At 44.1% G+C, this 26827-nt stretch overlaps 1 protein-coding gene across 3 annotated transcripts in view; it reads left to right on the top strand.

Annotated features, from left to right (window-relative positions):
• NSUN7 (NOP2/Sun RNA methyltransferase family member 7) overlaps nt 1–26827 on the top strand; it is a 1257082-nt gene that overhangs the window by 368815 nt on the left and 861440 nt on the right. For all 3 annotated transcript variants that reach the window (XM_085642201.1, XM_085642202.1, XM_085642203.1), the window contains one exon: nt 34–410. In XM_085642201.1, the coding sequence (XP_085498327.1) occupies nt 92–410 (319 nt within the window). In that variant the 5' untranslated portion in view covers nt 34–91. The remainder of the gene's footprint in view (nt 1–33; nt 411–26827) is intronic.

The following is a 26827-nucleotide window of genomic DNA, read 5'->3' as shown; positions in this document are numbered from 1 at the left end:
TTAACACAGAATACTTTGTTTTTCTTTCCACAGGCAGACCTACCTCGTTTCTGTCAATTTCAAATAAATTGAAAATCATCGAAAATTAAACATGTTTAATTTTAGAAGCGGTACTGAAATTCAGAGCCCAAGCTATGCTGCTCGACGTGATATATCAAATTTAGAAGAAATGGCCATGTCACACAGCACAGAAACAGTTGTTAGAAGTACGCCTAGTCAGCATGAAAAACCTTTCTATTCTGACTCACTATTTATAAATGCAGCTGAAATATTCCAGAGTATCCATGTTGAAAAGTCTCCAGATAAAATCTTGGTGAAGTATGGTAAAGGGCGTGGCCCTTCAGTACCACATTTTAAAGATGAGAGAATTCAGCGCTGGTCCTACAAACTGGCTTTTAATGCCCTAAAATGTAAGTGCCAAACAAATATTAATGTTTCATTAATACCCTTTTATTATTAGAATAACTGCATACCCAGTGAAGGTAATAGGAAAAAGTCTTGTTTTCTGTGGCAAATCATATTTTTTTTCTGTAGTTGCTTACATGAATCTTATTGATAATGTTGTTTCCCTTTTTAACAATAACTCTGGTATTGCAATTTGCCTATAAAACACAATAGCTAGGGTTGGCTTTTAAAAATGAGTGTAATCGAACCAAGGTAGACACTAAAGGCAGCTAAATAATACCAAATGGAATAGCACATTAAGTCAAGATTAAATATTTCCCATTGAAACTGAGGTTGCAATAACGATTGTTAAATATACATTAAGGTGGCTAAGTATGTGAAAAGTTGCAATTTTATCCTCTGCAAATTGTGTGATGTTCCTTCAAATCTTTGCGAGGTATGAACCTTCACAAAATTTAAATTGTGAGACAACAATTCTGTAAATGTTGGTTTTATGGGAAACAAAATCTCATCAATAAATTCAATTTTAGTTGGAATATTCTTCCCTAAAAATGTTTTTGTGATAAACCTCCATTACAAAAAGTTGTGGCCACAGATTTCTTTTGCAGTTCACTTCCTTCCATTGCACTATCACTATCCTGCAAATGTTCCTCTCGGCATTTTCTCTTTCACCCATATCATCGTCCACCTCATCCTCTATTGATAATCGCTGATGAACGGCAACACTGTGTAATGTATGACACATGGCTATCATTTACAGCATGTCGCAAGGCCATACTGCAGCATTCCCCCGGATTTGAAAATGAAATATTGTATCTCTTAAATAAATCTGCTCTTTTGTATTCAAAATACATGCTCCTACCTTGTTTTGTGTTTGTGGTTTGACCGCTGCTGCCTGTCTTTTGACAGATGTAAACAAGGTGTGAGTATCCAAGCTAATACCCCATATGCACTGTAACCAGTAAGTTATATCTTAGCCATCTGGCCCTTGTTTTCCTCTGCTACATCTTTGCGCACAGAAAGAAATCTAAAATCATTATAATACCATTTTTTCTCCAGTATCGAATCTTTAATAGATTCACATGCTAAAATCATTCCCCATCGTCAAAGTGGGACTCCAACGGCACAATAGAAAAATCAGTACAATTTACACGTAGCCCGGAAGGGCTCAAAAACATTCACTTCAGTAACTTATCTACTTTATTAGGTAAGAACCAAACTCCAGCCAATCAGGTGACAGCACCCTCAGGACATTCCCCACAGAGGCTTCACTCCCTCACATTTCTTACCGCACATCATGTGAATGGAGTCTCCCTGAGTCCTGCTCAGTTATCCAGGATTTTCAGATAGATATGTATCCACATTTTTCAGACCAGCACCACCTGCTATTCAAGCCTGACTAACTAGAATTTCAGATATGGGACTTGTGTCAAGAAAAGACTACACTCAGATGATCCTCACAAACACTGCTTTTATTGCCTCCACCCCTCATAAGGTAAAGGACTGTAAAATCTGTCGTACTTTCTCTTCAAATACACTTAGACAGAGAGGGGAGGCTTTTGTTATGAATTCATAAAACTTAAAGTCGGGAACACTCCTCATTCTGAGGAAGAGAATGAAAATTCCTCAGACAAGGAGGCTTCAGAAAGAGAAAGGTCTGAAGGCCAAATACCAAATAAACCACCTAAGAAAGCTCTGAAAAACTCATCATGGGCCATCGAAAGAGCACATTCTGTCAACTGAACACTTGCATGAGCATACTAAAGAGGATTTCTCCTATAAAATATCAACATTTGAACCTGCAGCACCTTCTCTAAAGTAGGCATTGCATTTCAAGAAGCTCTCTTAAGTGCAGTTGATGGAGAAATCCACTTTGGTGAAATAAGCGCTGACAAAAATTCTGTCAATGATGGTAACAACGATGGCATAGTTGACAGCGATTTAAACCAACGTCTATCACAGCACCTACAATTTGCACATCTACAGAGACATTGTCGATGAGAAAGCTGTCGTCAACCCAGTCCCAATAACAGTAACACTGTCAACTACAAAAACACCAATAACATCGACAATGACATCGACAAGAGATTCAACATATTCTCAGTCAGCTTTACTGATACCAGAGCACACCTCTCCAAGTAAGTTCACCACTTCCACCAAAATATCAGTAAGTTAGCGAGGAATATTTTGAAGACGACTCCTATTTTTCAGGGGCACAATTTGTGGATCATCACCAACCCTATAAACATAATGAATCACTGACATAATATCGAAGTCAAAAATATAGAACCCAAAAATATCGATGGTCAAAATATCGACATCCGATCTTTAAAATGTAAATGACAAAAATATAATTTTTTTAATATATAAAAAATAATGTTAAAACAGTTATATTATAAAAATTTAATATAATATACATTTAAAAAAAATATAATACATTTAATTTATACAAAATTAAACATACATATATAAAATGTAATATATAAATGTATATTTACTGTCAAAATATTAATAAAGCAATAACTTTAATATATTGTAAGATATTATAAATATATGAACATTTACTATTATATATATATATATATATATACACACACACCTATAACATAAAATATCATAATATAAACATTATATTATAAAATAAAATACTAAAATATTTAAACATTTTCAAACCTACATTTTGCACTCCATTAAGTGTAACAGTAGGAAAATTATTGAATAGCATAAGGGTAAAAAATTACTATTCCCACTGCAATTGCTGCAAGAGTAGGGAAAGTGTTAGTTAGCGTAGGGGTAAAAATCACTATTCCCACTCCAGTGAGTGCAGCAGTTGGGAAAGTGTTAGATAGCGTAGGGTTAAAAATTATTATTCCCACTCCAGCAAGTGTAACAGTAGGGAAAGTGCTGGATAGCGGAGGGGAATAATTTACTATTCCCACTCCAGCAAGTGCAACAGTATGGAAAGTGTTGGATGGCAGAGGGGTAAAAATTACTATTCCCACTCCAACAAGTGCAACAGTAGGGAAAGTGTTGGATAGTGGGGGGAATAATTCACTATTCCCACTCCAGCAAATGAATTAGCATAAATTAACAAACTATTAATTAATTAAAAATAATTTACCTCTCACCATATTCCCCTATAAATGACACCACCAATGTTGTAAAACATGACACAATTAACATCATTAATTAACAATTAATTACTCAACTAATAATAATTAACAAGCAATTTATAAACAATTATTAATAAATTAATTCTCACAAATAGCACTATAAAACAACATTAAATAAATATTTTATAAACAATATTAGAAAATGTATTAAAATTAAATTACTTCCCACCCTACTCCCCTAACAACCCACAACCCACTGCTAAACAACGTGACACAATTAACAATACATTAATAGAAATTAATAACCAATTAATATTAAATAATGTACCACAATTAAGATTGTGAAATATTAAATACATAAATATTGATTAATAAAAAATATTAATTTTAATTAATTATAATGAAATTACTTCCCACTCTATTCCCCTATAAACCCACAACCCGCCCTAAAAAAAATAAAACAATTGACATAATTGTCAACGAATCAATTAATAATAATTAATAAGCAATTAATAATTAATAAACAATAGTTATCAATATGTCAGGAGATGTCTTTATACAATCAGACACCGGAAGAGGACGATGGACATCTTCCCCCTTATCTCTCCCCTGTTCTTTATTTTCAGTCTGCGAGAGGAACACGAGAAATAGAACCCGACGGTCCCTTTAAGTTTGACCATACTCCGGATGACATCACGCCCCATGTGACCTCATCACGTGATTTCTCCAGGGAAGTCTACCCAATCGCGACAGTATTTGAATCTACGGAAGGAATCGAAGAGCGCTCTGCTGTTGTGCCGAGGAGACGCCACAGGGAAGAGGAAGAAGCAGGTGAACGGGACCCCACCGCTTACCTGGAGGCACCACCCCACTCATTCCACGAACCAACGGAGGCAGACGTAGCAGACCCCGAGGAATCTCCGAGGGACCAAAGACAACGACGCGGAAGAGACCCACGGGGGGACCCGGAGAAATCAGGCGAACCGTAAGAGAGGGAGCCGGACCCATTCCGGTACCACGAAGACGCCAGCCACGTATCAGAAGATGCGTGGCTTCCTGCGATACGTGCAAGGGTGCAGGGCTGGTTTAGTAGAAACGCTAGACTGGGGGGAGAGGGAGGATACCGCTAAACTCATGGGTTTTTCTTTTCTTATTCTCTGGAACACGTGGTGATGGTACGGGTACATATCCCTCACCCCCCTCCCCATTAAAAAGACCAGTTAAGAGAAGAGGATCCGTCTTAAAGCATTCTGTTTTTTTCTTATTCTCTTTTTTTGTTCGTTCTGAACCTTTGACTGATTGACATGACATCGCCTACCTGACACTGGGGAAGAGAGACGGAAAAGACCTGAGACGCAAAACCCTATCACGCTCTGAAGTTAAAGGAGCGGATGAAAGGACTATTTGCTTTGTATATTGGATCTGCTTTAACAAATAAAACTCCCTGGATTGACCTCTCCTTCTCTGGCCTCCTTGTGTTTAAAACACACAATACTATTAATTACCTTATTATAATCAGATTACTTCCCACCCTACTCCCCTACAAACCCACAACCTGCTCCCAAAAATATAACACAATTAACATAATCATCAATTAATTAATAATAATGAATAACCAATCAATAATTAATACATTTAATAATTATTTATAAATACTAATACATCACAATTATGAATTAGTTTATTATAATTAAATTACTTTTCACCCTATTTCCCTATAATCCCACAACCCGCTACCGAACTAAAACGCAACATTTATTTCAAATAAAATTAATATTCAATTTATTATAATTTTCTTACTTCCCAACCTATTCACCTATAAACCCACAACCTGCTACGGAACTAAAACGCAAAATGTAATTAACATAAAAAATGTCCACACAAGCAATACTTGTACAAAAATAATTAATCACATACATTTAGAATACATACTAAAATACATCACACTAATATAAAAATTGATATTATAAACAACAATATTTTTACTAACGATATTACTGACTTCGATATTTAAAAAAACAATATTTCTTACCTTACTGTCGATATTCTGGACCACGATATTCTTGCAGTTGATATTCTTGCATTGCGATATTTGCAATTCGATATTCTGGTACTTCGACATTTGCAACTCAATATTCTGTCTGTGCTCCAAACATAATCAACCTCAGGAGGAAGTGTGGAAGTCCCAAGGGCTTTGGTTCATGACTTGTAGAGTATGTTGTAGGGCTAGTACAAGAGGTTTCTGGAATGCTCCACGGCTATATCCCCACCACTATCATTTCAGTCTCCACACTCTCCTCGAATGCAACTTTCTACTCCACGCACAATGCATAATTTCCCGGCAGTGCATACACCAAAGAGAATACCAGCTTCAAGCATTGCAATTCCGCCTGCCGATAATGTAATGTCTTCCGACGAGGAAAAAGAAAAGGATAAATTAACATTTATCAACCAGAGTGCATCTAATGAATGGAATGATTACCTACTGCCGACACCATCAACACCAGCTTCTCATCCGGTGGGTTCCCCTCCCGATGATATTGGAAGTTTTAATACTCTGATGAAGAGAGCAGCAAACAATTTAAACTACCAATGGCGTTAAAGCAATCAGTTCATTCTGATGGATACATCTGCCTGTGGATTCCTCACCTTTTGAATATCCCAATGCACAAGCATTCCATGGTAACTTTTCCTTTCAGTTCTTCCACGTTGACGAGGAGGGCATCATGATTCCATGGCTCCGCATGAGACTCCGTTTGATGTCATTGGAGCCATAAGGAGCCCTCATCGGCCTGCTGACGTCAGTTCCCTTTTTTCCTCACCTTCGACGCGTAATGTTTTTTTAGGCTGTCCATAGTGTTAGGACACTTGCGGTATTTTTTCCAGGAAATCACAAAGTTGCTGCAGAAAAAATGTCTCTTCTAAAGAAGTCTAGGGTTCAATCCCTTCAGGGAGTGTGTGGGTTAGATGTCGATCACTGATCCTCACGACGACTGTCTTTGGTGTCTTGAGTTTGGACCACAATGTCAATGCCTGTTCTTCATGCCAGAAGATGAACCCCAAGGGATTAAAGGGGATAGAGGCAAAGCTGTTCGTGGCCAAGGCAAGAAACGAGAAAAGAGGACGTCGGAAATCTTGTCCTCGATCAGAGTCACCGTCTCCCCACTCTTATAAGTCATCAAAGAGGAAGCATAAGAAGAAGCGGCGTCATAGCTCCTGGTGTTGTTCTTCAAGGGATGCCTCTCCGAGGTCGGTGTCTCCAGGTCTGAAGACTCTTGATGAAAGAGATGAGGTGTCTCCAGCCCCATCTCCAGGGGTCGCTCCGGCATCAACCTCAAGCCCAAAGGCCCTGCCTCCATCTTGGCAACCTGATCCGGAGTCAGATCCAGTTCTCCCTCTGACTCCACCTCGGTCTATGCCTCCTAGACAGGAGCAGGAGTATCTGGCTTTCCGAACTCCAGAGTCCGACCCACAGTTGCCTGAATGCTATGTGTAGCATTTTCAGTAGGGCCCCGTGGATCTGTTTTCTTATTTCTTGGGAGGTTTTCTGACAGTTCCTGCCATTTATGCTAATTGCCCAGTTTTCCTCGGACAGAGAAAGGCAACGCCATCACCAGTAGAAGAAGTTCAACAAGGGTCCTTGGCGTCGGCTGGATCTGTACCAGCTTGCATCACTATACTCCCGTTCCTCTGGTGTCTTCTATGCAGGTGCCAAAATCCCCGACACCACTGCCAACATCGCCGGTACTGCCTTCACTGACGCTGGTGTTGAAACAGAGATCTCTAAGAGAAGCACAGAGGCTTTTTGAGGAGGAGCAGTACTTTTGGGGAAATAATCCGGATCGAGAAGGAGGGGAAATAGTATCCTTGAGTCTGGTGTTTTGAGGTGGCGAGTGGTCTAGATACTTCCCCAGAATGGAAGTTGTTATCCCCAAAAGGCGTTCCTTCACCTGACGCCAAATCATACCATTCCATGATAAGGACGCCTCAGAGATGCTGGAGTTGCCTCTGCCATTTACTTAACTCAAATCTAATTTGCTTACAGAGGTACTGCATTCTTCTTCTTCTTCATCAGAACCTTTGTTGCCTTTTAATGAGGCTCTCACTGATTTGGCTGAAACCTGTTTCATCAGCAGCAGTGTCTAGACCCGCTCCAAGTGTCTAGACCTGCTCCAAGTGATCCATTATTCTTATCCACCCATCCTACACCTGAAAGTTTGGGGGTGCAAGGATCCCGTTCCTCAAAGTTAACTCCTGGGTCTTTTCTGACAACTCCAGCTGATAGAGAGTCAAAGAGAATGGAGCAGTCTGCAAAGAAGGTGTTTTTCTTCTGTTAGCATGGCCATGAAGTCAACTAAATGCAACCTGTTTATTAGGCCGCTGCATCCATGCATTAATGAAATCAGCCAAAACAGTGGTTCTAAAGTTGCCTGATGAAATTCAGGGACATCTTTCCGAATTGCTGAATGATAGTCTGGCCGCTGCCTGCCAAATCATTCAGTCGGACCTCGATATGGCTGATCCAGTTGCAAGGGCGATGGAGTCATCAGTTGCCATAAGTAGACACACATGGCTGAGGGGGTCTGGTTTCGCGACGGACATGCAAACCACCTTGATGGATTTGCCATTCAATGGTTCAAAACAGATTGGCGCGAAAGCACATTTTGCCTTGGAGAGATTTTAGGATAGTAAAGCGATAGCAGATTGTTGGGTCTTCAAACACAGCCTAAAGATTGCAGGCAGTTTTATAGGTTTTGTGGCTAGAACTTTTTTTTTGTGGAAGGAGCAAATACCAGCAACAGCAACAACAGAAACCCACTTACCCCCTCTATAGGAGTTATAAAGGGCAGGGCAGATGGTAGACAACAATGGAGCGGCCCACTAGCCATCTTCCTCCTTTTCCTCCGCTGCCAATGTTGCAGGAAAGCAGCCCCAGTTTTGTCATCTTGGAGCATGCCTACCCAGTGGGTGGACTGTTGGCCTATTTTCTACCACAATCAAGATCTGTAACAACAGATCTTTGGATTTTGGAAATTTGGGAAAATGGGTACGCCCTACCCTTTCAAGAGTTTCCTACACCTTTTTCATTTCCTCCCCAGCAAGGTTTTTTTCAGAAGAACATCTTCCGCTCCTCCAACATGAGGTTCAAATCCTACTTCAAAAGGGCTCAGTAGTGCTGGTTCCAGAGCAGGAATAGGTCAGGAATGCTATTCCCTGTACTTCCTGATTTCCAAAAAGGACGGTTATTTGCAGCTGATCTTCGACCACAGTATTTTGAACTGGTTCCTCAAACAGAAAAGGTTCAAGATGCTGACTCTTGCACAGGTGCTTCTTGCGCTGGAGAAGTAAGACTGGATGGTCTCAATCTATTTGCAGGATGTGTATTGTCACATCCCTTATTCTGCAATCGCACAGGAAGTATCTCCATTTCATGGTGTGGTCTCAACAGTATCAATTTTCAGTCCTTTCGTTTGGTCTTACTTCTGCGTCTGGGTTCTTGATGAAGGAGATGACGGCAGTTGCAGCGCTTCTCAGGAGGTGGGGAATACCAGTATTCCCTTACCTGGACGATTGGCTGATCAAAGCCAAGACTCCAGAGTTGGTGTTGCACCACTTGCAGCTGACAGCGCAGTTGTTCAACCTGGGCATTTCCATCAGGGTACCCAAATCCCACCTAGAGCCCTCTCATCGCACCCTGTTCATAGAGGTAGTGCTTGACACTACTGTGAATCAAACTCATCCTCCTCCTCAGAGGATTCTGGACATTCAGGCTTTTATTCCAATGTTTCACAATGCAGCAATGGTTCCAATCCCTAAGGTCTTGCATCTTCTAGCTCTGATGGCCTCCTGCATTCTGTTGTCATATGGGGGCCTTCCAGTGGTGTCTCCGCAGGCAGTGGTTTCAACATAACGGGGATCTCACAGAGTCAGTTAAGATCTCCAAAGACACTGCAGTGGGTCTTCAGTGGTGGAGTGAGTCCAGCAATCTGTCTCAAGGCAAGCTTTTTCACCCTCAACCTCGGGTGGTCACAGTGATAACAGGTGCCTCCACTCCAGGGTGGGTGGCTCACCTGGGGGAGCTGGAGATCAAAGGACTTTGATCTTCAGAAGAAAGATTGTTGCAAATCAATCTGTTGGAATTGTGGGCAATACATCTGGCTCTCAAAGCCTTCCTCCCTTCCATTCGGGGTCAGTCAGTTCAAGTCTTAAAAGACAGTACTACTGTGATGTGGTGCATAAACAAGCAGGGATGAGTAGGTTTGTATCCTCCCTGCAGAGAAGCTCTACGACTTTGGTCCTGGACTCAGGGCCATCAGATTTGCATCATAGCAAATCACTTGGCCGGAATTTCCAATGTGCGTGCGGACAGCCTCAATCGGCATTTTTCAGACGATCACGAGTGACGTCTCTATCCGGAAGTGGTTCCGGACATTTTCTGGCTATGGAGGACACCCCAGAAAGACCTTTTTGCCACTCAGAAGAAGATGCGCTGCCCATCATTCTGCAGCCGCCAGTATCCAAAGTAGGTAGCACTGGCAGACACGTTTCCATTGGATTGGGGCTTTCAGCTGTTTTACGTGTTTCCCCCATACCTTTGATTCCTCAGGATCTGAGGACGAGTCGCTAAGACCGGGTTCAAATCATGTTAATAGTCCTGATTGGCTATGAAGGGTATTGTAAACAGACCTTCACCTCTCACTGTGCCCTCCGCTCCATCCCCCTCACAGGGCAGACCTCCTCGTGCAGTCTCAGTGGCAGGTTCTACACCCCCACCTCTAGACCCTGCACCCACATGCCTGGAGATTGAACGGGGCAACCTGAGTTCAATTTCTCTCCCCTCGCGATGTAGTGGATGATATTTTATCAGCCGGATGACACTCCACCAAGTATGCTTATTCAAGCAAATGGGCTAAGTTTGTAAAGTGGTGTGAAGAAAATTATTTTGACCCCTAAAAGCCCATTTGTTTGATAGTTTACGCTTTGCGCTTTCCCTAGCGCAACAAGGTTGTGCAGTTGCAACAGTTAAGGGATATTTGTCTGCCCTTTTGGCATTCCTTTGTTTACCCGAACATCCTTCTCTGTTTAAGTCCCCTATAGTGTTAAGGTTTATCAAGGGACTTAGTAACAAATATACTCCCACTCCGTTTATTATACCTCAGTGGGATCTTACCTTATGGGACTCGGTTTGAACCCTTACATAATCGAATACTTGCTTTCAAGACTATTATTCTGGTCCCTATTATTTCTCCTAGATGTGTTAGTAAATTGCAGGCATTAAGTGTGAAACCCCCCTTCATGACTTTCTATGCAGATAAGTTGATAATAAGAACCAGGGCTACTTTCAAAACAAAGTTGGTTACGCCCTTCCACTTGGGCCAGGAAAAGCAGTATATAAGAGGACATTGTCCAGAAGGATCATCCTATGCAGAAAGCTGTGCTATGCCATGGCTAACAAAGAACCACCTGAAAGTATTAGAGGTCATTCTACTACATCTAAGTCTTCTACTTCTGCTTTAGCTAGAGGTGTCCGTGTACTTGACATTAGTAAAGCAGCAACTTGGGCCTCCCTTCACACTTTTGCGAACCACTATTGCTTAGACTCTGAAGTGAGGAGGGACAGTCACAATGCCTGTTTGTTTTGCAAGCGTTTTTTGTATAGGCAGACAGGCAACCACTTCCGAGTGCGGGACTGCTTGGGGATTCTTTTCAAAAGGTGAGGAATCCACAGGTAGATGTATCCATCAGAAGATCAAGTTACTGACCTTTGGTGAAGCTTTTTCTGGAGGATACAGTATCTACCTGTGGATTCCTCACTGACCCACCTGCATCCCCTTTGTTTGTCTGCTTATGCCAAACACAACTCTATTCGTATATTGTGTATTTTATTTTTATATACAAGTGTGTGTGTGTGTGTGTGCGTGTGTGTGTGTGTGTGTATATATATATATATATATATATATATATATATATATATATTTATATTCACTGAAAAAACCATAGGTTTCAGGGGTGTTATAGTTAGCTGGACTTTTCACTTGTACAAAACCATTGAAATTCCCCCGTTATAGTTAGTTCAGCTAACTATAACTCGCGCGCCCGCAATGCACTGCTGATGACGTCACATATTACATCACTCATGACATGGTCAGTGACATCACTCATGACATCACTGATGACATCTCAGATGACATCACTGATGACATCACTGATGACATCATCCAGTGAATGTGTGTTTTTCTGAAAATTAAATATGTTTTATATATGTATATCTCAAGGTCGATGGAAGAATAAATGGGTATATAAGTGTCTAAATGGATGATTTTTTTTGAAAAATTGATTGTGTAACTGACTGATTAAGTGTATCATAGTGAATACATGGCTTAGTGAGTAATGTTTAAATATGTTAATATCTTTATCAGTCTCTCACTTTGTGTATAAGTGGCTGCATGGGTTGGTGAGTAGCTACATGGGTGTCTATATAGGTTATTAGTTGGTTTTTTGAGTATCAGTCTGAGTGTCTGCATGGTTCGGTGGGGGGTATTACGTAGTGCATAGTTGCATGAATGAGTGACTCACTGTTTGTATGTGTTGAAGACAGCATGTGTGCAGGACTGTATGGATGGATGAGTGTGTGTATGGGTGTGTTAGTGAGTGAATGACTGTCTCAATAGTGTCTTTATGAGTAACTACATATGTTTTAAACTAGTATATGTGACTATTGGTGTATATAAGTGAGTATATGTGAGAGTGAGAGATCGAAAGAGTTCCTGTATGAATAAGTATGTGTTTCTATAAGTGATTGTTTAAAAGACTAAGTATGTGTAAGTTTCCGTAGAAGTAAGTGTGGTGGTGTGTGTATAACTGTATATGCAAGTAAATGTAGGTTTGATTCCTTATTAGCATTAGTGACTATGTGTGTGAGTAACTCTATGGATGAGTGGCATTGTGTAACAGGATGTATAGGTGTATGAGTACATATGATGAGTGAGTACATGTATGAGTGACTGTATAGGACTGTTGGTGAATGAGTGGATGTGTATGTGGATCTTAGAATTACTGAAGAGGTTGTTGTAACTGGTATTGGTATGTCCATTGTTTTGAAAATTGTAGTCTCTATTTTTGAATGTGTGTATCAAAGGTTATATTAGGGTGAGAGGAGGTCTGCCACTCTATCACACGGATGATGTCATCAGTGATGTCATCAGTGATGTCATCAGTGATGTCATTTGAGATGTCATCAGTGATGTCATGAGTGATGTCACTGACCATGTCATGAATGATGTAATATGTGACGTCTTCAGCAGTGCATTGCGGGCACGCGAGTTATAGTTAGCTGAACTAACTATAACGGGGGAATTTCAATGGTTTTGTACAAGTGAAAAGTCCAGCTAACTATAACACCCCTGAAACCTATGGTTTTTTCAGTGAATTTCTGAGGTTTTTTAAATGCTAATTCCTAACTATAACGTGCCTGAAACCTATGGTTTTTTCTGTGAATTTCAAAGGTTTTTTAAATGCTAATTTCTAACTATGCCTACAGAGATGGGACATGTGAAGAAAGAAGAAAAGATGCACAGAAAGAAAAAAAAGAAGTGCAGAAAGAAGCAACAGAAGTCCTCAAAGACGAAGAAAAGTGCAGGAAGAAGGATAACGTGCAGAAAGAACAAAAAGAAGAGCAGAAAGAAGCCTTGTTACAAAATCATCCTGTACCCTCAACTTTTTCAGACGGATACTGGTGGTAACTGAGTCTGACTAACCAGTCCTAGAGCCAGTGCTATGTTAAAAGACACTTAGAATACAGTGAAAACACCTACATACACTAGGGAACATTATGCGTTGGGGTCCCCCTGTGATTAGCATGACCTCCTCTGTAAGCCCCTAGTATATAATAGGGCAGGGGGATTAAAACTACCTCTTAAAACAGGCCACAGGGCGTTTTTGCACACGTTAACTCAGGCCCCGTCCCCTCCCTTCACCACTGTGTAAACACGCCCTGTGTCCGTTTTTAGTTGGGAGATTAATTCATTTGAATCCTGAGGGTCCCTAGGGTCCAACTAGCCCACTAGGTACCTCCAGTAAGTGCAACCGAGCTGCGTTGCAGAGAGGTGTAAAAAGTGGCACGGCCTGGACCACCTCTCTGTAATGCAGCTCAGTGGCGCTTACTGGAAGCACTTGGTGGGCTAGTTAGCCCCCAGGGGCCCTCAGTATTGAAGGGAAATTATATCCCCAATTTAAAACGTGCCATAGTGCGTGTTTGCACACGTCACCTCAGGCCCCGTCCCCTCCCTTCACCACTGTGTAAACGCGCCCTGTGGCTGTTCTAAGTTGAGAGATTAAGTCCCCTTGAATCCTAAGGGTCCCTAGGGTCACTAGACCACTAGGTACCTCCAGTAAGCGCCACAGAGCTGCGTTGCAGAGAGGTGTAAAAAGGGGCTTGGCCTCAGAACACCTGTCAACAACGCAGCTCCCTGGCGCATACTGGAGATGCCTGTTGGGCTAGTTGACCCTCAGGGACCCTCAGTATTGAAGAGGAATTAATTCCTCAACTTACAACTCGCCAGGGGGCGCGTTTGCAGAGTGCTGCAAGGAGGGGGCGTCGCCTCCGGCACGATGCCAGTCTTTTATTTATTTTAATTTTTTAAGAAGGGGGCTGTGTGGTTCCCCTTTTATTCTAATTTATTGGCCCTGATGAGCCCATCCCCCAGGGTCTGTCTCCTAATTATATTTTTTTGACCCCAATCCCCAGGGCCGGCCACTGTTTTTTATTATTTTAAAAAAATATATATTTATAGACACACCTAGGACATGCTGGACAAACCGTACGTACCTATCACCATGACGATTTGCGTGATATTCATTAAAAGGCGACTATGCATACAATGAATCCACGTGGAATGTATTTACACCACTAGTGAAGCTCTGACATGTCTGATGCCCTACCGTGCCTAATCCCGGTAGACACCCTTGTCGTTTATTTATACAAACCTGGGTAGCTATTGACGGGCACATTTAATACACATGCACACCAAGCCATTCAAAGGGGATTCGACAAAAATTCGACAAAAACTATGCAAGAAACCCCCCTCACGATTAATAAAACACACATCCACTGCCGGATGTGTAATACTTTTTATTTTACTCTTTGGAAAGGGGACGAACATCACTTGAGAGTCACAGCACGCTCCTGGCAGAGCCCAATGCTGTGTTACACCCACCATTGCCTGCTGAGTGCCACACACCTCTGTGTTGTATTCCACTAGCTAGTGCATATGCTATGACACTCTCTAGCCCATGTGCACTGTAACACCACCCCGTGAATATGTCATGCCACACTTGTCTTCGCACGGGTTATATTGCCCCATCTAACGTGCCTTCCTCGATGCCTATGTTATAACGCACAGTGCTATGCCATACATATTACAATCTGGGACCCATATCTTTGTCACAGTGCATATGCAACGTTACACTCCCCAGCACATATTTTATATTACAACTTTAGAGACTAGTTAGGTTACACAACACTGCCCTGTGCATATTACACTCCAAGGCGCATATCGCATAGCACGCGCTAGTGCCTGTGCTATCTCGCGCTCTCCAATGAATCTGTCATTGCGCACAATGTATTGCATATTATATTTCACGCCCGGTTCATCTTGTATCACACTTTTTGGTGCATAGTTTATACCATACACTATATCTAGTTTTCATTTTCAATCGTGCTCTCAGGACTATGTTCTATATAACACTGTGTTCACCTACCCTTTTCACGGGCATTACATTTTGCGATAGGGGGTGGAGGGTCAGGGGGTGTTTCTGCCAAGTGAGCCCGGAGTCACAGTCACAAACGTCCTCTTCTTCCTGAATAAAAGTGAGATTATGCTGCATACTTGTTCATATTTTAAGTAGTTCGCACAGACACACGTTTTAAAAACAATAAAGTTCCTAATACCCGCCTTCTCTGAACAGTTAGCTTGCTTCCCCATCCCCCTCCTCCCTATCCTCTGTTGTGTGAATCCATGGACTAGCCTCCTCCCTCCTGCCATGCATGGTCTGATGTGCTGCCACTGCCCTCCATGGCCCAATTCTATGTCCCATCATTGACCTCCTGCTTAAACTCTGTGCTTAGCTTGCTGCCCCTATTCTCCTTCCCCCTGCCCTCCGATGTCTTTGTGCATGCCCCTGCTCCATCCTTTTTGCCCACCATGTTCCATGGACCTGCCACTCCTGTCTACTCTGAGTGTTCTGTTGAGCTGCCACTCCCCTCCCACCTGCCTAGCATTGTCAGATGACTGTAACCTGTCCCTGCCTGTCCACATGCCATGCCCCTATCCTCTTCCTCCTGTCCACATGGTCCATTGTACTGCCACACCCTTCTGCCCTCCCTGGTCTGTTGTGCTGCAACTGCTCCTCCTGCCTGCCCCGTGCGGTCTGTTGTGAGGCCCCTTCCCCTGAACTTTCTTGTCTGTGCACAGGTCCTGACCCTCCCTTCTATCCTCCATCGTCCTTTGTGCATGCCCCTGCACCCTCCTTCTTGCCCATCATAGCCATTGTGCTGCCACTAACCCTCCCACTTGCCATGCATGGTCTTCTGTGCTGCCATGGCCCCTCTCACCTTCCCTGTGTGGTCAGTTAGCTGCCCCTGACCCCCTCCCACCTTCCCTCCATGGTCTGTGTGTATGCCATCACAGTCTCACTGTTGCTCTTCATGGTGTGTCTTGCTTCTAGTGCTCATCCTGCCTGACCTCCATGGCTATCTTGCTGCTCCTGCCCTGCCCCCAGCCCTCTGTTTACATGTGCAGACCCCTACTCCCTCCCTCCTGGTTTGTCTGTTCCATTGTAATGCCTCTGATCCGTCCCTCCTGCCCTTTATGGTCTGTTATGCTGCAGCTTTCTCTCCTGTCTGTCCATTATGGTCAGCTAGCTACCATTGCCTCTTGCCCCTCTGTTCTCTGTTGTCCATGTGCATGGTCCTGTCCCCTCCCTCTTGCTTTCTATGGATTGTTGTGCTGCACTCCCGTCCCGCATGCCCTGTGTGGTGTATTGTGCTGCTGCAAACCCTGATGCCTGCCCTGCAGGGTCAGTTTGGTGCACCTCTCCATGTCCCTCCTGTCCTCTGTTATCCAAGTCCATGTCCCTACCCCATGTCCTTCCATGATCCAATGTACCATACTTGCGAACATTTTGAACTTGGTAAGAGGGAGATTTTGAAAAAAAACTGGGGTATTGATTTTTCCCTTTGAGTTACATTGAAAAAGAGGAGATTGTAGACAGGAGACAGATCAAATAAAGCCCATTTGAGCTTAAAAACATTGGACGTTTCCTGGCTGAATCGGGTCTGTTGGCATGTATGGTTGTACTACCATTGCCTCTTCCTTCTGCCCACAATGTTCTATAACATTGCCACAGCCTCTCTTGCAAGTCCTGTATTGTTGGTTTGTTGCCCCTGCCCCCCTTTCCACTGCCCTCCATAGTCTGTTGTGCTGCCACGGCCCTTCCTGCCTGCTCAGTGTGGTTAAATTGTTGCCTTTGCACCCTCCTACCTGCCTTCAATTTTCAGAGTCTGTGCCCCTGGCCTCTGCCTCTCAACAGTATCCTAATGAACAACTAGATTGCTAACATTCTATATTTATTACAAAAGTGTGGAACGCCTGACGTCATCTTGATGTAATCAAAACTGTAATACCTAGAGCATTTCCTTTAGAAATTACATATATGAGAGGGTCTTATTGGCATCAAAATTATGGTTAGTGCTCTAAAAGACTAAAATAAGGACATATTTTCTGAGTTTTCAAATAGCGACAAAGAACTTTTAAATTATTTGTTATCTTTATGTTTTTTTGTCCAGTTGACCACTTGATTAAATGTTGCACTTTGGGGAGAGGATGTGGTGTTACTTCCAGAACTGCAGACTTTGCAACTGGGGACCAGGTTGGAGTTTCTGCTTCAGCTCGACATTCTGTGATTCTGGTCAAATCACTTAGTCTCCCCATGTCTACAACCAAAATGAATTTGTTCTTGTGTGATGTAACCAATGCTCATGTAAAGCACTCCAATACCTGACAAGTCTGCACTATATAACACTGCAAAAACACAAAATAATAAGTGTTTTGCACACTTCTGTCATTGGGCTATATTTGTGCTACATCTGGGTGATTTTGGGCTACATTTGGGCTCTTTTGTCTCCGGTGGCCATTTTGGGAGATTTATTTGTTATGAAGTTTCCTAATTTCCTCATGTACTGCAGTTTCCTCAGTAGGAAATGCTTTCAGTTTTTTACTTTGATTCCATCATAAAGGTATTCAGATATTGTAGCGGTCTAGTTGTTGTCACGTCACGTTGACGTGACGCAGGCGGCCATGTTGGCGCCGGGGGTGCGCGCGCAGGATTAGCGCGCCGAGCAGCGAGAGGAGAGTGAGTGCCGGCCGACGCTCCTCGGTACCATTACACATGTACGATAAATAAATACAGCGGTAATATACAACGTGCCTCGAGTGATTATTGAGATACACCACAGTGGCGACGAGGTCGGGATAGAGACCAGACTGACGCGGGAGCACAGGAGAGGGCAACACTCCACGAGGCGAAGGAAGACACGCAAGCAGGTCACCAGGCCCAAAACGGAACACCAGACAGGCCTGCCTGGAGCGGTGGAGTCACGGGAAACGTCCTAGTCAACCACGTTGGACGATCCGAGGTACGGAGCATCCGAGGAGCGTGGCAGTGCCACAGTACAGCACACGAGCTGCATATAGGCCACAGGGACGACGCTATCCACAAACGGCCAAGAGCACACGCGCCACCTTCACACATACCCACGTACGGGGAGCGCTGCGCTGGCTACCAAAGAGGAGGAAGTGGGGTCTAGTAACAAGAGCCCCCAGAGAATCAAGCACACAGGGAACAACATCAACACCCCAGGCAGCCCCCCGAGCAAGGCCACCGACGGAACGAGCGCCAAGGAGGTGAAGATGAGTACCCCGGCAGGGTATGCGATTGCACCCGTGCAATTCCTAACGAAACCCGGAGACCCACTGATGAAATGGGAGGACTGGAAGGAATATATAGACAATTTCATAGGGGTCCTGGAGGACGAAAATGAAGAGAAATTCACTCCTCAGAGAAAAAAAACGCATCCTGCTACTAAATCTGGGCCCAGAAGGACTGAGAATATACAAGAGTCTAGCACCAACGAAGAGAGAAGACACAGACGACGATGTGTATGCGCATGCAGTGGAGGACCTAGATGAGCGATACCGCCCCGCCATCTGTGTTTCAGTGGATAGATATAACTTCCAGCAAAGGAAACAAAAGGTGGGGGAATCCATCGAAGAGTATGTAGCAGCGTTGAGAAAGCTAGCAGCCCCGTGTAAGTACGCACTGTGGGAAGATGAATTCATAAAAGACCAGGTGGTCATGCACACCACTAGTGCAAACGTGCAAGACAAGCTGTGGGCGAGTGGGGACACCTCACTCAAAGAAGTACTGGTCATAGTGAAGAGGGCAGAACTCGCGAAGAGGTGCGCTGATGCTAAAAAAAAAGGAGGCGGTCACCCCAACCATGGTGAACAGGATACAGGAGGGAGATCACCGCAAGGACCAGAAAAACAAACAACCCATAGCCAAAGGGACTAGCAGAGTGCAAGGGAAACAAGCGAACAGTGAGAACAAGAGAACGTGCTACAGGTGTGGAAGTTGGTCCCACGAAGCCCACGACAGACGTTGCCCGGCATTCCGAGCCAAATGCCTGCACTGCGGTATAATAGGTCACTACGAGAAGGTGTGTCGGAAGAAACAACAGAAAGGAGTGGTGAAATATGTTGACCAAAGCGAAGAAGACCTGGAGGAAGCCACAGAGGAAGAAGTGGTCACCGTCTTATGTATATACGATCAGGTATTGAGCGTAGACGACACGAGATCAACCAAACCAGTCCTAGAGATGTCCATGGGCGGCATCACCATTTCAGTAGTGGCAGACACCGGATCCCCATTTACCATTATACAGAGAGCAGTGTGGGAAGAAAAGTTCCAAACCAAGTTGGGCCCTGATCTGGAGAAACTAGACATACGACCAGTTACCTATAATGGGGATCGCATTCCCATGCTAGGCTTCCGACGTCTACTGTTCGAGTTCAGAGGCCGATCAGCGTGGTGTAAACTATATGTGGCCGAGAAAGGACCCTCCGTCCTAGGATGGTTAGACCAGGGCGACCTAGGCATAAAACTCGACCCAGGAGGGAAGGAACAAATTCTGCTCACAGAACAGGAGGAATGGCCGGACATGAACAGATGGAAGAAAAACTACCCAAAAGTGTTTGGGGGCACTGTAGGGAAAATGGAGAAATTTCAACATAAAATAGTGCTTAAGGAAGGAGCCACACCAGTTGCACATAAAGTGAGGAATGTGCCCATTGCAGTAAGGGACGCCGTCCAGACAGAACTCCAAGACCTGGAGAAGAAGGGCATCATAGAACCCATTACCTGCGCCGAATGGCTGGCGCCCTTGGTGGTCGTGATGAAAACCAACGGGAAGGTCAGGCTCTGCGTGGACCTGAGAGAACTCAATAAAAACATAGTGGTGGAGAAATTTCCCCTTCCCAAGATAGAGGAGATGTTGGCAAAAACCAGAGGAGTTCAGTGGTACTCCACCATTGACCTTACATCAGCTTACCACCAGGTAGCTCTACACCCGGACAGCAAAAGCCTGATATCGTTCATCACCCCGTTTGGGTGCTACAGATTTTGTCGCATGCCGTTCGGACTAGCCTCGGCGGCAGCCGTCTTTCAGAAGATGATGCACCAATTGTTCAGAGACTGCAAAGATGTACAGTACTTCCAGGACGATATCCTAGTGATGGGGAGAGATAGGAGAGATCATGACCGGAAACTAGAAAAAGTACTACAAACACTGGAAGCCAAAGGTCTCACGGCAGAATGGTCGAAATGTCGGTTGGGACTGCAATCGGTAACCTATTTAGGCCATGAAATAGGGCGACAGGGGATCACACCCAAGACGGAAAACGTGAAAGCCATCGCTGAAGCACCGCCCCCCAAGAACAAGGAGGAAGTCAGATCGTTCCTGGGGATGGCGGAGTACTATAGCAAGTTCGTGGTACATTTCGCATCCAAGACCTACAACATGAGGAGGCTGACCAGAGAGAGCACGGTGTTTCAGTGGACACCGGAAGCCCAAGCGGAATTTGAAGTCATCAAAAAGGGAATCCTGGAAGCCATACCACTCAAGGGGTACGACCCACAAGGCGCCACCATACTCATCACCGACGCCAGCGACAAGGGGTTAGGCGCCGTACTCATGCAAGACCGAGGAAGAGGGGACATGGAGACAATCAGCTTCGCCTCCAGAGCACTGACGGAGACAGAAGGCAAGTACAGCGTCATCGAGAAGGAGATGTTGGCGGTAGTGTGGGCCATGACGAGGTTCCGGCAGTTCCTATGGGGTACCCGATTTCTGCTTAAGACGGACCACAAGCCGTTAGTGAAGGTATTAACATCGTGCGGGCACGCCAGTGCCACGCCCCGGATATCGAAGATGTCCTTAAAACTGTTGGAATTCAGATATGATGTGGAGTACATCCCTGGAAACAAGAATCGAGTGGCGGACTACTTGAGTCGAGCGGCGGCCATGGAGCCGGGAGAAGAAGACCCAGCGGACAGAGGAGAGATGGTAGCTCTCATAGAGGACCAAGAGAAGATAATCAGCATACAAGAGTGGACTGAAGCCTATGAAGAAGATTCGGACCTTAAGGAAGTAAGAGCGCACATCACACAAGGGTGGCCTGATAAGAAAAAGGTGAAAACCAACCTCAAACCTTTTTATGACGTGAAAGAAGAACTGACAGTAGGAGACAAGGGCATATTCATCTACCGGGGAGACAGAGTAATTCCCCCCATGAATCTCATCAACAAGCTGCTGGACTTATTACACGAAGGCCACCTTGGCATAGGGAAACTCAAGGCCAGATCGAAACAGAACTACTGGTGGCCAGGTATGGACGTAAGAGCAGAGAGGCATGTCAGAGAATGTCCCCAATGTCAGGGGGCCGACAAAACATTGAGACCACTACGTCCAGCCCTGGGAAAATTCGACACTCCCTCAAACCCGTGGGAAGAGTTGTCAATAGACATTCTAGGACCGGTGCTGGATGACCAGAGCATACAGAAATACGAGTGTGTCCTCATCGACCGTTATTCCAAATGGCCAGAAATAAAAGTGAGCGAATCCATGGACACGGAGAACATCCTGGAGTTTCTATCGGAAACATTCACCCGAGAAGGAATTCCCAAGTCCATCTTAAGTGACAATGGACCACAGTTCACGTCGGAAAGATGGAAACAATTCATGGGGAGAAATGGCATCTCTGTAAAGCACACGGCCATATACCATCCGGCAGGCAACGGTCTGGTGGAACGATTTAACAGAGTGGTGATGGGGGCCATACAAGCGGCCATCACCTGTAATAAAGATTGGAAGAAAGCGTTGGAGAACATGGTATGGGCCTACAGAATAACGCCCACGAGCACGGGGTACAGCCCGTTTCAAATATTGAGAGGACGTGAACCCTTCACGCACGACAACAGAACCTGGAAGGAGAAGGTGGTGACCAGCGAATGGTCTCCGGCGGTAGTAAGAGCAAATCTGGAGAGAGCACAAGCCATCTACACCAACAACTACAATAAGAGGAGGAATGTGAAGGACACTCATTTAGAGAGAGGAGAATGGGTGAGAGTAAAGCTGGCTACCCTACAAAGAAAGGGAGACAGCAAGTACAGCAAGCCGATGCAGGTTAAGGAAGTTTACGATCGAGCGGCCCTGCTCAGTGATGGGAACGTGTGGTCGCAGGACCGCATGGCCCGGTGCAACAAGATATTGAGATGGGAACAGTGGGGTCCGGAAGGTGAAGACATGGAAGACGTGGATGAAGAGAACAAGACGGGCGGAAGTGAAAAAATGGAAGAAGCAGGTGCAGGAGAGGAGCAAGAAGGCGAGTCAGGGGGTGAGACCCCAGTGGTAGAGATGGACAGGCCGAGAGGCAATATGAACAGCGAAGGAGCGATGAGCGGAGGAACAGAAATCGAGGAGACGCAGAGCCAAGGGGCTCGAGGGAACATTGGTAAGGTGACCAGGAGCGGAAGACAAGTTGTAAGGCCTTCCAGGTTCCAAGACTTTGAACTGAACTGCGAACTGTAAGTGACTGATCTTTGGTTTGGCAAAAGGGGGAGATATGTAGCGGTCTAGTTGTTGTCACGTCACGTTGACGTGACGCAGGCGGCCATGTTGGCGCCGGGGGTGCGCGCGCAGGATTAGCGCGCCGAGCAGCGAGAGGAGAGTGAGTGCCGGCCGACGCTCCTCGGTACCATTACACATGTACGATAAATAAATACAGCGGTAATATACAACGTGCCTCGAGTGATTATTGAGATACACCACAGATATGTCACACATTTGCCATAAATTCTGAATGTTAGCACTCTAGTTGCTCATTAGATCACTGTTGTAAAACTACTGTTCACCATGGAAGTCTGTTCCTGGTATTAAAAGTGCATGTTTCAGTCTGCATGTCAGAATTTTTTAATGAAATAGAAGAGGATTTGAGAAGTCACTCAAAATGTGCCCTCATTTTCTTTCTTCAGCATTAATCATAATTTCTATGGCAAAATGAACCCCCTCATTGTGTTCCTTTTTTAATTAAATGTTTTAAGTGTTACCAGTTTATTCCAATCAAGATGGCTTCAGGTGTGCCATACTTTTGTCATAATGAAGACAGTAAGCGCTCTAGTTGTTTTTAAGAACACTCTGGGACATTCTGTCATTGGGCTATACTTGGGCTACATCTAGGTGATATTTGGGCTACATTTGGGCTCTTTTGTCTCTGGTGGCCATCTTGGGAGACTTTAGGAAATACTTTCAGTTTTTTACTTTGATTCCATCAAGAAGGTATTCAGATGTGTCACACATTTGCCATAAATTCAGAATGTTAGCACTCTTTTTGCTCATTAGATCACTGTAGTAAAGCTACTGCTCACCAGGGAAAACTGCTGCTGGTATTGAAAGTGCATGTTTCAGTCTGCATGTCAGAATTTTTTAATGAAATAGAAGAGGATTTGAGAAGTCACTCAAAATGTGCCCTAATTTTTCTTTCTGCAGCACTAATCATAATTTTTATGGAAAAATGAAACCCCTCATTTTGTTCCTTTTTAAATTAAATGTTTTAAGAGTTACCACTTTAATCCAAGCAAGATGGCTTCAGGTGTGCCATACGTTTATCATAAGTAGGACTGTTAGCGCTCTAGTTGTTCTTTGGAACACTCTGGGAAGCTGCAGTAGAACACAAAGGAATCAACTGACAGTCTCTGCCCTTGTTGGATGTACATGTTTTACTGAGAATGTCAGACTTCATTCTCACATGACTGAGAAAGATAATGTGAATTTACAGAAAATATGCTCTCAGTTTAGCTTATAGATCACCTTCCAAACCTCTGTGGGAAAAGCATGAGAAAATATTTTTCTCTCAATCATGATATCCCAGCAGAAGGCTTTTTCACATGGTGAAATCACCTTAGAACATACCACAATTCCTAAAATGAGTATGGTACCATCAACAAATGATTTATAATGTAACTAAAGTCTTAAAACCTTCTATTAACTGCAATGCTTTTTAATGAGGTGCTATCATGTATATTGGTCCCAAGATGGCTGCCAACACTTCTTGGATGAAGTGCTGACAGCCAATCAGATCTCAGGATGAGATGTGTGGTTAGGCTCCGCCCACATATATATATATATATATGATTTTACTTTTGATTTTCTCAGGAACTACTGAACAGATTGACACCAGACCTGCAAAAGGCACTTCCCTGACCTGAGGACTACCTCTCTGCCAAATTTCAAGTAATTCTGTTCAGCCGTTCGGGCTGTACCTTGGACTAAAGGTCCCTATGGAAAAATGCATGGGGAAAACGTGTTTTGGGACCCCCTTTTTTTCTCGGCCCCCGCTTGACGAATCACCCCGAGACTTTCAGGGTAGGAGCGGAGCGGAGCGCCCCACCTGTTTTGAAAATTTTGCGAGGATTCGTCAACCGGCGCCAAAGTTATTCCAAATAGAATGTTGCGGATTTCCTATGGAAACACGGTCCTAACTATAACTATCTACTGGCGACCGCCAGTAGATAATTTATATATATATATGTGTGTGTGTCTTTAGTTTGAGGTCTGCCATATGCTTTTGCATTGGTACGGTTGGTTTTACCCAATCACCTCGAAGGAACAAAAGAAATGGGTGGAAACTGACGTCGGTACGCCGACGTGGCTTCGATGACATCACGCGGAATCTCGTGTGGAGCCATGGCATTATGACATACTCGTCATCGTGGGAGAGCTGAAAAGAAACTTTTCCGTGGAATGCTGCCGAATTGGGATATTCAAAAGGGGAGGAATCCATAGGTAGATACTGTATCCACCAGAAAAAGCGTTACCGAAGGTAAATAACTTGTTCTTTTCTACATGACTTTAAGGAGCCTTCTAGAAAATCGATTAGAACTATCCCAGTTGTGGATTTTATCTGGAAAAAAGACGTATAAATGATAAAAATCCATCAACAGTGTCTGCTTTCTTACCCAGACTGGGTATGAAATATAAGGCACCAGAGAACTCACCAGCCTGTTTGATAGGACATCCTAAGCCAGAATCCATCATAACACAAGCAGCTCAGCGCCGCTCCAAGAACCTCTCTACGCACCACCTGATAGGGAGGGTAGGCATTTAAATACATTAGGTAAGCGTTTTTCCACAGTGTCAGTTACTACAGTTAGTGTGACCAATTAATTGGCAATCTTAGTCCTATATGACTGACAAATGTGGTCAGGCATTGCTCCTTACTTAGATCCACAACGTGAGGCTATGAAGATGGAGGCACAGAAGATTCTGCAGTAAGGCAAAATAACCTTTTCGGTAATTATTGATTGTGTGATGGGTATAGCTTCTACAAGTTTTCAGCAATTGAGAGGTGCTGCTGTTCTCTGCAGACAAGGATGGCTAAACGCTACTTCCTTCAGGCCTGAAGTCCAACGTTACATGTTGGATATGCCTGTTGATGGGGAGGAATTATTCAGCAAACACATTGATGAAGCTCTACAATTGATAAAAGCAGACATGGACACAACAAAATTACTAGGTACTCTGCAAATTTGGCGAATGCCCTTTCGAGGAGAAAGAGGCAGAGGTATATATTGTTATAGAGGAGGTTCTCAGCCTTATAGATCACAACAATAAGACCCCTTTCAGCCACAATATCCTCAACAGCAATACAGTCAACCACCATCAACAGTTTACAACAAGGAAACCGCAAGGAGCAGACAAACTTTCCTAAGAAGAGACACAGGTAGAAAACAGTGACAATATGAAGTTGCCGGTTACTCACAACGCATATCCTGAAGCAATTGGTGGCCGAATAGCAAACTGTTTGGAGCATTGGAAGTAAGGGTGGGCGACTGAGTTTGTCCAGTTGGCAAGCAAGAGAAATTGCACCCTAGATCACCTCGCAGTGAGATTTCTGAACTCAGGCAGTTTTGGCAGGTTGCTGCCGCTCGCGTTCAGAAAGCTGCCGCTCATGTTGAGGAAGCTGCAGCTAGAATAGAAAATCTACGCTTAGTGCAGTGGAGTATTTTTGTCACTTCACGGAGCTCCACATAGTGCGACTCCTTGAACTCCACCCAGGCTTAATTGGAAGTTAATAATAATGGACAAATGGGTTTTAGACCTAATCTCTAAGGTCCCACCTTGGAATTCATGACAAGGCCACCTCATACACCTCCAACAGGGTCATCCCCACCTCATCTCCACCAACTACAATTGGAAATATTTACCATGCTCAGCAAAGATGTGATAGAAAAGTTGTTGACTGAGTATTTCGGGTTCATTAGATAAAACAGTATGTCGTCTCCATACATGGAGACAATGTCTTCCAAGTCTGGGTCCCATCTTACACTGTACCAATGTGACCTTCCGCAGCCAGCAAGCAAGAGGTTCAATTGCCAACTCATAGAGTAATGCGACAGCGGCATCCCTGTCTGGTGCCCCTGCTTACACTGAACTCCCCGGAAAATTGCCCCGTTTACCCAGACTCTGGGTACTGGGTTTTTATATAAGAACTGCACCCATGCCATTAACTCTGTACCCATCCCAATTATTGCCATTAGGTATGGCCATTCCACCAAATGAAACGCCTTTTAAGCATCCAGGGAAAGTAGGATGCCCAGTTATGCAATCCGGTTGCATCGTGCCAGGCATCCAG

This window comes from Triturus cristatus, chromosome 2_2 (assembly GCF_964204655.1).
Source record: "Triturus cristatus chromosome 2_2, aTriCri1.1, whole genome shotgun sequence".
In the NCBI taxonomy this organism is placed as follows: domain Eukaryota; kingdom Metazoa; phylum Chordata; class Amphibia; order Caudata; family Salamandridae; genus Triturus; species Triturus cristatus.
The sequence above is the reverse complement of the archived record's forward strand: the minus strand, read 5'-3'. Positions and strand labels throughout refer to the sequence as shown.